The 13,891-nt window shown below is 40.6% G+C and overlaps 1 protein-coding gene across 1 annotated transcript in view; it reads left to right on the top strand.

Annotated features, from left to right (window-relative positions):
• The window catches only part of LOC115576944 (dolichyl-diphosphooligosaccharide--protein glycosyltransferase subunit STT3B), a 90,485-nt gene that overhangs the window by 53,209 nt on the left and 23,385 nt on the right, over positions 1 to 13,891 (top strand). Inside the window, exons 4-5 of the mRNA XM_030409648.1 lie at positions 4,504 to 4,569; positions 13,363 to 13,462. Coding sequence (XP_030265508.1) covers positions 4,504 to 4,569; positions 13,363 to 13,462 — 166 coding nt within the window. The remainder of the gene's footprint in view (positions 1 to 4,503; positions 4,570 to 13,362; positions 13,463 to 13,891) is intronic.

The raw sequence follows: 13,891 nt of genomic DNA, 5'->3' as shown, positions 1-13,891 counted from the left end.
ACGTGTTGCAATGAGGAAAATAAAAAAAAGCTGAAGGTTAAACAAGTCTAGATGAGTAGGGAGATGCATTTTTTTTAATTTTTCGGCAAGAACTGGAGGTGAGATTTTTTACATTTCTGTCAACAGTAGCATGCTAGCTGACGTTGTGGTTCAGCTCAGACATTACTGATGTAATCGTCCTCATTTTAACGTAAATATTAAACATGTTTGATATTGTCAGGGTGGGCCCGATGAGTCTGTGAGCAGTTCAGGAGGCTTAACACCAGATCTGTAAACCCCTCAAAGTATCAGATAATCTGTGCCGAATAGCATGTTTTCAAAGGGCACTGCACTACACATTTGACATGATACAGACGATGCCAATGAGTACATCATGGCAGCCTCTTGATGTAGATCAGTTTCTTGTTTTCACAGCAGGCATCACATTACAAAACCTTTTATCGGACATCTTGGGTTCTCAAAAGTTGACAGGAGAGCCATCATTCTTCCAGCCTGCTCCCATCCATTCATTTTTTTCCCCTTAATACATCTCAGGTGTTAGCCTTCTGTGTCCATCTGAAATCACTTTTTAATTCTGCTGGACTCATCGGAAACTGCCGCCATAACCATTTATCCCAGCAGGAAATGTGTATTAGGGACATCTTTGTCTCTGCACCATTAAGATTGCCTCTTGTCATCTTGTGCGTGTGATCAATGCATCACCATGTGAGGCAGGTGTTCCTTGCAGCAGCCGTCACTGCCTCTTAAGGTGATGTGTCATCAGTGAAGCAGTGCCATCGAAAAACTCCTCATCCACTCACCTAGCACCTCTCGCGTCCTCTGTTCTATTTGCCAAGGGCCCTGAAAAACAATCATCCAAGCCATGCTCCACTGCTTCCCATTATCAGTCTCATTTACCCACATTTGTCTTTGCGTTTTCCTTTCCTGCTCTCCATCTTTCTTCCATCTCGTCTCTCGTTTAATTGTCTTTGTCTTCTTTTGTCCCTGCCATTGTTTTGCCCTCACCACATTCTGCTTTCTGTCTCGTCGTTCTTGTTCCCCCCGCCTTGCTTTCTCTTCATATATCTCATTATTGCTAATTCCTGTCTTCCGCTCTCTTCCTGTCTCTTCACCCGCGTCCTCTCTGCCACACGGCAAAAATGCACAAAGCCATTCTCTCAAGTCTCAACCCAATCTTCATTATCCGACTCCTTCATTTTATCCGCTAATAACCCATTCAACTCCGCTAGCTTAATCTCAGTGTTTACCCCCCCTCCCAACACACATACACACCCTCCCATAATCTATAATTGAATCCTCTCACACCCAGGAGAGCTGCTCTTTTTAAAACCATAGCTCTACGTAACATGAACACACACACACACACACACACACACACGCACACACACACACACGCACGCGCGCGCGCTGCCTCCCCCCTTGCTCGAACCCCATGCACCATGCCTACATTGTCGTAACAGTAATTCCACTCTTTCTCTCGTCTCACATTTAATTAGCTGGACTGGTATCACACTGTGTGACTTGTGCGTCTTCACAAAGAGTTTCGGCTGGGAGGGCAGTTGGGGGAGGCGGGTTGAGGCACCAGTTGAACACAGTTTGCACATGTTTCTGAAAAGACAACACAAGGCTGGAGGCTAGCTTTGGGCCAGCTTGAGTGGAAATATTGTCTGAGGAGAGGAGGCAGCAGCTTGTACAGTATCTGTTGTCATCCTAATCTGTCACTGTGCTTGTTTTCACTTGTAAACAAAGGAAGCAACATGGAGCCATTTATGAGAAAAGTGTTTTTGTGGCTGTGCCTTAGGCGATATACAATCAGTTGCCAGTTTACACCTAGCTAAAACTAATGCAATTTATTAAACAGCTCTACAGTAAATTTAACCTTAATTTCATTCAAAAAGTAAAGTTTTAGAGAGGTGCTTATTTAACTTCATGGTCATTTTGGGGCTGCAGTTTGTGGAACTGTTTAAATAGGGTTGCATAATGAAAAATGTTTCTAGTAGGACTGCAAAATATATATCGTTACAGCATCAAGATCCTGATGTTCATGTGCGCTCTAGTAATGTTGGAGGATGTGCGATGTAAAGTAAGGCAAATCATTTCAAACACACCATACTACTGCATTGTGTTGCTTGATACAAAAGGAAAACTCGCACAGTTCTCATCTTCCATGACTAATCTACAAGATAGGTCTGTTTGATATTGCATAATTTAATCGAATTTAAGGGTTGTTGGAAACATGGGAATTTGTTCCTTGTGAGTGATGTTAAGGCTCTATATGTACAGCAAACAATCAATCACAATCATTCTTGATCTATTTATCAACTAAAATGAGCCGTGCAATCTTTATGAAAGGAGAATTTATTACAGGTCTGGTGTATTGGACTGCATTAGATTGAGCTAGATGTACCTAATAAACTGGCTACTATTTGTAAATAACAATTTGATATAATTATTTGTTTTTACAGAAGTAGGTGGATAGTAAAACTGTGTATTTTCCATTAACCCGTCGCTCCAGATTAACTTTTAGTGACTGACAAAAGTATATGAGCAGTATGTTATGGGGCAGCCATGTGACTTTTAAAAAAATGATCTGTACTAATATGTTTCAGGTTTACCAAAGAAAGACCAACACAATCCCCTGTAACATGACAATAAAACAGTGCTTTTGATGAGCTTGCGTTTTGGTCTCGATGTTTCTTTACCTTTTCCTTCATTGTATGAGTTGACTCATGTAAACGAGTGATCTGTCAGAGCTATTCTACTTCTGCAGTTGTCACACTGTGCACTCAGCTGATGAAACTTGGTGACAGAAAATGTAGTCCTCCTTATAAAAACTCAGTAACACTTTCAAAAAAGCAAAGCGTGTCTTCGTACTGGACTTATATGGGGTCCTTCAATCAAAACAATGTTAACAAAACACAGTTTTGTGAGATTGTGGGAGCTGTTGTCTTCATTGTCCATCAGCCACCATTGCTGTTTAAAATCTGACCTGACTAAAGCGGAAATGTTCACATATTGGATAATTTTTTCATATTATGTTTCATCATGTTCCCCAACTTCCTTCCTCACTCTCTGATGTATTGTGTGATGTTTCCCTGGAAGCTATAGCAAAGGGGTGACCAAAGAAACAAATTTTTACCTCATCAAATTAGCGTTTGTCTGAGTTTGAACACTTTTGGAACGTGGAAACATTTGGAATAATGCAAGTACATAACCAAACTAAATGTATAACATGGTCTTGTCCTTTTCCATACTTTGATGCAGAAATATTTTCTGTTATATCTTTAAAGTACAAAACCAGGAGTAATTTGGCATCTAATTGATGTTGAGGTCTGGGTGAACAAGTAGACAGACGGTACGTACTTTTAGACAGAACTGAAAACCATCACCAACCATCCAATCTACTTTACATACGTTTAATAAATCTCATCTGACTGGGGCTGTAGTCCTGTGAGGCGGACCTAAAGAGAGCAGCAAGCCCCTAAAATGTTGTCATTTCCTTCTTATAGGATAGAAATATATAATTAGGTCACCGCTTACCTACTTACTGTGGCCCACCACAACACAGAGAGAAAGCACTGCTTGTAGATGGTTTATTCTTGTCTCAAGTGTTTCTGCATGCGCCTACAGTATGAAGCTGTGTCAGTGTGCAAGTGTCTATCTGTGCAGTTGATTGATTGGTGGTTGATCCAGGGGGTCTGTCTGCGACGCTCTGCTGGGTATGCGGGCGAACCCACCTTGGTCCAGCGATCATCGATTCTCACTCATCAGCAAATCTCAACTGTTGCTGGATGCAAACGAGCTGCTTGACAACCCCCCTGTCCTCCCTTGTCACTGGTTCTCTCAGAGTTTGATCATTTGAAAGGTCACTGTTAAATGCATCTTTTATTCCGGGTGTGTGTACGTTTTTATTGTCTCAGTCTGTTTAGAAATGTTAATTCATACACTTGCCAACTTTATCAGCCTGTGGCGGAGAACGAGAGCTTGTTTACAAGCTGTTTTCGTTGGTCCTGTCTGTACCGCTCTCCTCTCATCCTCTCACCACAGCTGTGCTTCCTTATCTACTGTGATCATAAAGCTTTGATCATTAAACGACAAAAATACACAGAATATGCATTTCTGTCTCTTTTAAACCCATTTTACGAGTAAATACAAGATTTAACACTTTTGTAGTTTTAACTATACGTCTTAATCTTTAACGTATTATGATTCACAATGCAAACACAACTTTTAACGAGGATCCTAGTGTTGAAGTGTGGTGCCAGAAAACAAATGGAGTGAATCTATAGAACAGAGGACAGCCTGCACCCACGCCAGATTTGAGATTTTTCTACAGTAATTGATGGAGAGCACCTTGTCATTATCACAGAAAATGCGCAGCCTTTACTTTCTAGTGTCCCTGAAACCGAAACCAGAGGTCTCATGTCTTCTCTGATGGTAGCTTACACACTGCTGTGACTCCTGTGTAAATTTTGTTCTTTTTTTCCCCTCTCTCTCTCATAGGTGAAATCGGTGAAGACCGGCTCTGTATTCTGGACCATTGGCTGCTGTCTCTCTTACTTCTACATGGTAAGACTACTCTTAATACTGTGGAACACCTCAGAAAATATTAGGCTCACCATTATGACCAATATTAAAATACAGTGGTGTAGACCTACTCTATTTGGATTACTGCTTTGCTTGCTCGTCCTCAGTTCACTATCATCATGTTCAGTTTCAACGGTGCGGCTCAAAATACATAATGGATATTTCCTGTTTAGAGACAACTTTGTAGTGTTTTTGCACCTTTCACTGTACCTCCACTAATCATCCTTGTAGCCGGTACTCTAGTGACTACAGTATAAACTAACCTGTCATTTAACTGGAAATTGCAAGTCAAAATCAAAGATATTCTGCACTCTCATCAAACAAAGTGAAGTGTTAAATGAGCTCATATAGGACCTGACTTTAAAATATTTTGTCTTTTTGGTTGATATTCATGATTTATTTTTAATTCATTATGTGTACTTTTTACACATTTCTCTTTTTATCATACGTAAAATATGTGATGCATTTATGTACTTTGCTGCTACGCAACCAACTTTCAGAGATGAAAACCATGATGATGATGATGAAGTTAATTGTGTAGGGTTCAGGTTAATTTAGGTCATCAATTCTGTGTCTAATTATGCTAATTGGTTCCGGTTCTTATCAAGCCTTTTCCATTTCTTGTCCCATATATCAAATAACAATGTCTTTATTCTAACAATAAGTCACTTCTGGGAAAACAACTGGCAGTCAATTTGCTTTGCAGAGATATGTAAAATTGGTTGTTAGTAATAAGATATTAAAGCATCAAACATGCATGTTTAGATGAGTGAAAGTTATTCACAGGTAAAAAGGTAATCAAATTGTAATGTTTTTAATGCAGAATTTATTGTAAGCAAACATTGTGATTGCTTTTCAAATTTTTTGATGGCTGAAATAATAAAACCAAAGTCTCAGCGTATTTCTGCTGCCATAAACAATCATTCATCCTAAGCTGCAAGGCTGAATCTTTTAAGTTAAAATGTAAAATAAATTATGCATGTATAAAGAACCTTCAGTTTTATAATTGACTATACCCGAGTTGAAGACCTTCATACCAGCCGACTCTGCTGTACTTTGATTCTAAGAGTTATTGTGGTGTGTTGCGCATCAAAAACACTTACTTACACAGCGCTGCAGGAAATGCTGCGTCATGTTAGTCGGACTTCCTCACTACAATGAAACTGTTGTTGTTACTTGCAACTGTCTTTTGTACAGCACAAGCTCTGGCTTTGTTTTGTTTTTTTTTAACAATAAACAATATAGCACTAAATCTAGACACTACACAAGCTAACCAAAACACAGAAGTTTTCCCCACCAAATTTCACTTTATATTTGGCATGAGTAACCAATTCAGAACTGATTCTCAATAATTAACTTTGCTCCTGATATGATGGCATCGGGGTGAATGTCCTCTGTCCAGCTTAGACATAGCAGTGCATGGAAAGGGGTGGAAGCTGTTGCGCCACTGTTTTCTGCATTATTTATGAATTTAGGCACAAGCCCATCAGGGGCTCCACGAGAGAGATGAGATAAAAAGACAAGCCAGGCAAACTGCCTCGGCGACAGATTGTTTTCTGTGTGTGTGAGGGAGCATGATCGCCTATGAAAATCTCCAGCTTCTTGCTCATTTCAGGCTTAATCTCTGGTGGCCGGCAGTGAGACAGATATCAAATGAAACGGATTACCGAATCCAGCTTCATCGATCACACTGGGCCACAGCATCCGGAGAGGAGGAGCAGAAGGAGGGTGGAGAGGATTGGAGAGGGGATAGAGGGCAGCTATGGAAAGATGAATAGAATAGGAGACAAAACAGAAGATAGAGGGCAGAGACAAAGGAATAGAGTGGTGTGGAAAGATAAGTATAGAGGGAACAGAGAGATGGAGAGAAAGACGGAACGATAAGACAGGAAAAAGAATGTAATGTGATGTGTAACTTCCGCACTGTCCTAGTCGGCAGCAGTGGGAACATTGAGTCTTCTTCCTCCTCATTACTGCTATCTTTCCTTCACACCGTTTCTTCCCCTTTCCTCACTGATGTGATATTCCTCTGTACTCTATCTGCAGCCCACCCACTGTTGCAGATGAGACCACTAGCAGCGAGCAACAAACTAGTTTTATATGTGTCCATGAACACCACAAACCTCCTGACCACCCACACGGTCTCCTGTTGGTCCTGCACACAAGTATCACATGCACTCATCGACCTTCCCCTACTTCGTTTTTCTGTTGTTTTTTTTACTGCCCCATCACCTTACACCGTCAGTTTTTCTCAGGATATAGCCAAGGCCACATTTACCCATAGTGCTAAATCGAATGTGACGCTCATAAAGGAGATGGGGAGACAGAGAGGGAGGTCCCCTGCCTGGATATTGGCATAATCAGAGAAGAGAGAACAGAGAAGGAGGAGATTAAGAAGAGGATCAGAGCATAAGGACCCTGGTGATGGACATGAACCACAGGAACCATTCTGCTTTGCAGCACATCATATCCCTTTCATCCCTCCAGGGGTGAGGGTAGCGTGGGTGAGGGTCAAATTAGGGGAAAAACCAGAAGGATGGTTAAAGCAGGGACATGGTTCAACTGCTATTCATTCCCAAAGTAATGAGTTACTAAACCCACTATGGTCCCCTCAAGCAGAGCTCTCTGTAACATAATGTCATGTCAAAAGCTCCTATGTTTGTTCAATCATTGATCAGATGCTTTGAACAAAAGGTTTCTTAGCTGATTCTTCAAAAAATGTCACTTTGTTTGAGTTTGTAACCATGCTAGTAGTGTCACGATGGTAAGTCTATTACAGTCCCATAGGATTAAGCCAATAAGTAATACTACCAGGTGGTTAAAAATGCTCAACTGTTGGGCACAAACACTTCCATAGACATTCATGTTCCATTTAAGATATAACAGAATGACCTCCACTTTTCCCCTTGCAACATGTGGTTGACATGTGATTTTCAGTGAAATGTGTCAACAACAAACATTCGTCGTCCCTCTGAATGACTTAAATAACCTTGGTGATCGGCTGAGTTTCCATGAATTGCCATCATCTGGTCAAAGTTTAACTTGTCCAGCACTTTGCTTTGAGACCAAATAGTCAACACAAGTACTAAAGCAAAAGTATTACCATCAGCCTCGGCTGTACTTTTTGTATAAGTAGTTACTAATGAATATTACAATGGTATATTCCAAGTTCACATGATACCTTGGTGAATTATGAGCTCACCTTGTCACTTAACCAAAACAGCAGGTAGCTAATTCTTTTCTTAGAGCGACTGGTTTAATTTGTTAACGAGATCAAGGTTATTGACTCTATCAAGTGAATAGTTTCCCTAGTAACCTCCCCAGGAAACATGTGGATACCTGCCTTCTGTTAGCATGTTAATGTTGTCATTGTTGGCATGTGTTTAGCATTTAGTTCATGGTGGCTGTAGACAATTAGTCTTGTTTAATTAAAAGATAAAGCTGCAGCTCTCATTGTGGTTTGAGTAAAATGTAAGCAGTAGTCTGGCCTGTGTCCAAGGTATAGCTCTGGGGCAATCACCATCTGACATCTGTGTTGACGCGCTACCTAACAATGGAAACTTCTGCAGATTCACAGAGCAGTCTGTAACCTTTCTTATGACCCTTGATCATTAAGTGTCTTTGTTTTTATGTTAACGTCTTCTTAATGATCTAGAAAGTCACTTGGTATCAGAGAAGGCACAGCGAGTGAATAAACACAGAGAAACCGAACAAAATTCATAGTCCTTTGCACAAACAGACTGAAGCCCAACAAGAGCACATAGACAGGCTGGAACACTTGTGCGCACACGCATACAAAATGTTCGCACACACAGTATGAACCTCTTCTCCCTGCTGTGTTCTCTATATCCTCTTCGGAGTGCCCCAGAGGTCACCAGATAAGCCCCGTATGAAATGCAGAGAGCGATAACGGCTAAAAGACTTTGCTCCAAACATTTTCAGATTCCTGCCCTCAGCTGTTAGCTCATGGCTTGGGCAGAGGGCTTGCTGTTCGAAACCATCATTTCAAATAGAGCATGTTTTTGTGCACGCACAGACACACACAGCTTTGTTTTTTGTCGTGGGCATTCATCTTTGTATTGTCTTCTAATGTTCTAATGTTGCCAGATGGCCGATTTCTCCCATTCTTATTTTCCACCAGTTAATTGTGCGCTTTGTTGGCATGACCATTTATTCTGTCGACTCCAAAACTAAATCTGCTTTGTTTAATTTTAGAGTTTGCTGAAAAACAGATGCTTATATCGCCTTGACATCATGTGGTAGTTTCCTTGCTTACCATCTCACCATGTCACTTCAGTTGTTGGCCAATGTAATGACATTTCCATAAGCCTCACCTGTGCTTTGTGTTAAGAGCTAATTGGTAAATGTCATCATGCTGACATATATAAATAGGATGGTGGAAATGGATACTCGTTAAACATCAACATGTTAGCATTGTCATTACAAGCACGTTAGCACGCCAATGTTAGCATTTAACTCAAAGCACTGATTAGCAGCCTCAAAGAGCTGCTAGCATGGCTGTAGACTCTTAGACCATGTTCAGACTGCCAGCCAAGATCAGTTTTTTTGGCATATCCAGATGGATTTTTTGGGAAGTCTGGAGAGCACAAAGAAACAAACCACATTTAAAGGGCGATTGGAAATTCATTTCATATTGAATTTTAAAGCATATTAGGGTTGGGGTTAGTCACTTGCAGCGCAACACACCTCAATAATGTACAATCCAGTGATCGAAGCTCATCAGATCGTGATTGTGTGATGATGGATCCATATTTCTCATGCCTTCGTGTTGGAAAGCCGTTGTTAGCAGCATACGTAGTAACAATCTAACTTCATTAGCACAGCAACCTATGCAGATATGCTGGTGGTTTCTGAGCACACAAATCCGAGCAGAGCACTTGCAAACAACAGTGCTGACACGTCTGACCGTCTTACATATCAGATTTGAGAAACAATTTAGATTTGCCTGCTCTCTGAACATAGTTTATGTCTTGTTAAGAAATAGATCAGTTCAACTTGTTAGATAACACTAAATAGCAAACAAACATGGATGCTTTATGCGAGCATGAAGCCCATTACTGACTCAGTGTTACTTAACCCTGCTTTAATGCCAATTTAGTAAGTGGACTCAATTTTAAACAGAATAACACACTGGAAATTATATAACTGTAACACAAGGGTAAGTGACTGTTTTATTGTGTAAATAACAGTAATCAGAACTGCTGGTGTCTCCATTCTGAGTTTACCTGAACACTTTCAAAAGGTGACCAGTGGACAATTTCCAGTCACCCTCTTCCATCCTTTTGCTGAGCCTCCTACACTTTTATCCAGTTAACTATCCAAAGGGGAAAACAAGCCTCCAAATAATGTTGACTTTAACTCTCTGAGCCAGTAATGCATCTCGCAACTACCAGGGAGTCTAGAGGGATCAATATTTTAAAGAGGCTTTTTTTATCAGGTTTAGCCTGAGACACACAGGTGCTGTTGGCATGGTTTTTGTGAATTAACATTTGCCATTATTTCTAAAATATTCCTATTCACAGAATTTCACAATGCGGATACAGTGTGACTTGTTCATCTTGTCTTTGTGGACATGTGTCCCGTTGTATTTTATGTTTCTGACTGACTTTAACAGCTCAGTGGCAGTTTGAAAGAGCTGGTTTTACTTATTCAGACACAGCATGTTTGGTCTCTTCAGTGGGTTGTAGCCACTTTTAGCCAAATGCAGAGGCGGTATTTGAAATAGATTTTCTCAATGCACTCTGTTTTCCTGACCATATCATACATACTCGCTAAATGTTTTTCAGAAATCTACCTTGCAGATGTTTGATAGTTGTACAGTCACGAGGCCATGAGCTTTGAGCGCTGTTTCCCATCCAGTTCCACAGCCATTCAGTAACAGAGAATCACCAATCGCCTGCCCCCATGTCAACGCTGAAAATTAGACTTAAATTGAAGTCATCTCTGGTATTCATTGAAGTTACGGTTCACGTGTTACTAATTGGCTGTCACCATCTTAGAGAACAGATGCAAAAGCGGCTGCCAAGAGATGATTGCAGCTAACCATTCAGCAAGGAGCCCATTTAGGTGTTTTTCTTTCTTTCTCTCCGTTAATGTCGCACATTAATACTTTTATCAATTAGACATGATGTGCTCTATTTCCTGTGATTGAGCAAGTGTAATGAATGCTCTTTTATTAAACTCAGCAGGTGCAACGGGAATCTTTATGACAAGGAGAACACAATTTGCATATACGCAAACCCCCTCTCCCGTCTAATTCAACCTCAGTCTATTTAGTTGCTTTGTTTCACTTTCCAGCACGTTTTAACTCTCCTTTTTCTTTCCCTCTGTCTTGCTCTGATCACTCCCTTTTTTGTATTCTATCATTCTTTTGCTTTGCTCTCCTCTTAGTCTGTCTAGTGCTCTTACCTTTTCCATCTGCCCTTTGCAGTAGTCAAGTAGAGGCAATTGAAAACTTGTCAGGGATGTTTTTGTAGAGTAGTTTTTATTGCCCCCACATCCAGTGTTGTGAAAAGTTAGTGGACCTCGGTATCGGCTGAGGTATAATTTTAGTGCAGCTTTTAAAGTTATTGTTGCGTCTCACATTTTTTACGTCTAACATGTAAAGTATGATTGCATAGTTTTTATAGTTTCAATATAAGTCTGTTTTTTATAGCTTTGTGCTTGTGTCTAATGGTGAAGCAGCTGCAGGATGTTTTTACAACCGGTCTTGAACTATTCTGCTCGAAGTGTGAGAGGTGATCTTTGTGCAGGGGTGTATGCATGTATGAAGGGCTGCTTGTATGTATAGTTTATTAACTTTTTAATTAATCCAGATTGTGTTTTCATAATGGCACTCGAATAATTGTCGTATAATGTGAAAAGTAATCGATTAGACAAGTAGATTAACAAAAACTGTGTCTACTACTGTCGTGATTATTGACGTTTTAGGCAATGACGTCTCACACAGTACAGCACAGTCATCTGAAATGCAAAAAAATCATTAGTGGCAGCCCGAGAATGAATGAATTCTGTTCTTGGAGTGCAGTGGTATAATTTGAATTGAAGTTTGAATTAGAAACCTGATTCAATAAACCTCTCGAGTGTTGTCAGAGGTTAAACATTGATTGTGGTGGTTGACCTTTTGGGAGACTGGGGACTACAAATGGCACTGAATTCACAAGCTACAGTCACTTACAATTGCACATGAATGCACCATTATGGCAGACCTTTGAATTGGCACTTGGAAGTGCAGTTCCATGCAGAGCTCTGGAAGCAAAAAAAGTACACAACAGCACTTGTGTGCATGTGGGAGCCACTTGGGGTTTGCTGCCTCAACTAATCTGACATAAGAGTGTATAAGGGGGTAAGAGTGCATGAATATCAACGAGACATCTCCACACAGGAGAAAATAGCCATATCACAGCAAAAAAATATACAGTACTACATAATGAAATATATCACCTGTGAAGACCACGAGTCTCCAAAACATCCAGCAGGTTTTTAAATGTTTCTTTTGCTGACTACGCTAGAGGAAAGAACCCTTAATCCCCCAGTTTATTTAAAAGATAAATAAATAAATAAATAAATAGAAAATGAGGGCTGCACAGTTAATTGAAATATTATCTTAAGCTAATATGTCCAAGTGTAATATCCAAATCGCAGAAGCTGCAGTTTTTTGATAAAGCCAAAATGTGTAACAAATGAAGCACTGTGGTGCTGCAGAGATGTTCTGACCTACAAATTTTGCTCTCCAGATGTGAGAAAAGAAGTTTGTTCGGCACAAACCCCAACAAATGTCACATCATCAGGATTTTCATTGTTTTTCTCAGTGTAAATTAAAATATTGGCCGCATTCAGAATGCCCTTTCAGTGTGGGAATCATGCACAGATACTCCTCCTCACCATCTGTGGGAAAGGTTCAGATGCAGAGAGTGGAGGCAGCTTAGCTGCAGCTCTGATCCACCTCCAGAGGTAGTATCAGAGCCCAGCAGAGGCGAGATGGTGTCTGTGTGAATGGGAAAGCCAGAGGCGTGGATCAGGGGTTTGACAACTGTCTGACAACTAAACAGATCGTTCACTCATCAAATAAAAGAGAAATGTCCCACATTTCAACCCACAAAGAAACGTTACAGGACCAAACAATAGTAATGTGTAACTGGTACTGTCTTTGGCAACTTATATGAGGAAAAATACAGCAGTTATACGTGGAAAAGTGTCTCTCATCGTGTATGAAACGACACAAGTGGCTTTAAGACGGTGCTGCTTTGTTCAGTTTAAACAAAAAAAGGCAGCATAAAGGCGAGCCTTTGTTGCAGCGATAATGCGGGAGTCTGTGTGAAAAGGACTGGTGATGCAAAACTAATCACTACCACTAATAGTGAATCACATCACGATCTCAAGATCTGTTAAAAAATGATCACAATAAGATTATCTTTTACCACATCATGCAGCCTCATTAAAATACAGACATGTTTTTTTTTTATTGGACAGTGACAATTGTGTCTCAGCTGGAGTTGGTTTTGAGCAGCTCCCGTCACTGAGGCAAACCTGACATCTTTCCTGGAAAGCTAATTTGTATAATTTTAACAAGAAAGCTTTCACTCAGCAAGATTACCGCCTTCAAGGCAGTCAAACAAAATGTGGAATAATTTATCATATGAGCCAGTAGTTTTTAAAGGAGAATGTTTTAGATAGAAGGATTGCTTTCTTGGCTGACTGACATGTTCTGTGTGTGTGTGTGTGTGTGTGTGTGTGTGTGTGTGTGTGTTCCAGGTATCCGCATGGGGAGGATATGTGTTCATTATCAACTTGATTCCTCTGCATGTGTTTGTGCTGCTGCTGATGCAACGCTACAGCAGAAGAGTCTACATCGGTAAGCTACACACACACAAACAGAAGCACAAGCAATTAAACCAGACAATAACTTTTAGTGTGGGACTGGATGTTAAAAACTCGCCCACAAACTGTACAGTAGCTGAATTGGAAACTGACTGCATCTCCGGTCGTCTCCCATTAGAATAGAAATGTACGCTATAAAAAGATGAACCACCACTCCTTCACATGTGTCTCCCAACATCGTTGGCCTGGAATTTAACCCTGAAACGAGCTCAAATGCCCAGTCACGCCTGTGCTCATCTCTTGCAACCGTAAGCATTCCATCATCAGCAGTGCAGACGTCCAAACACCCACACACCACTTAACAGTAAATGCAGCCACCTGCTACCTGATCCTCTTTATTTATTTTTTTCCCAAACACCAGAGGCAGAGCACTGGGGAAGAGGATAGCCTTGTTACTCAACAG

Source organism: Sparus aurata, chromosome 3 (genome assembly GCF_900880675.1).
Source record: "Sparus aurata chromosome 3, fSpaAur1.1, whole genome shotgun sequence".
In the NCBI taxonomy this organism is placed as follows: Eukaryota; Metazoa; Chordata; class Actinopteri; order Spariformes; family Sparidae; genus Sparus; species Sparus aurata.
The sequence above is the reverse complement of the archived record's forward strand: the minus strand, read 5'-3'. Positions and strand labels throughout refer to the sequence as shown.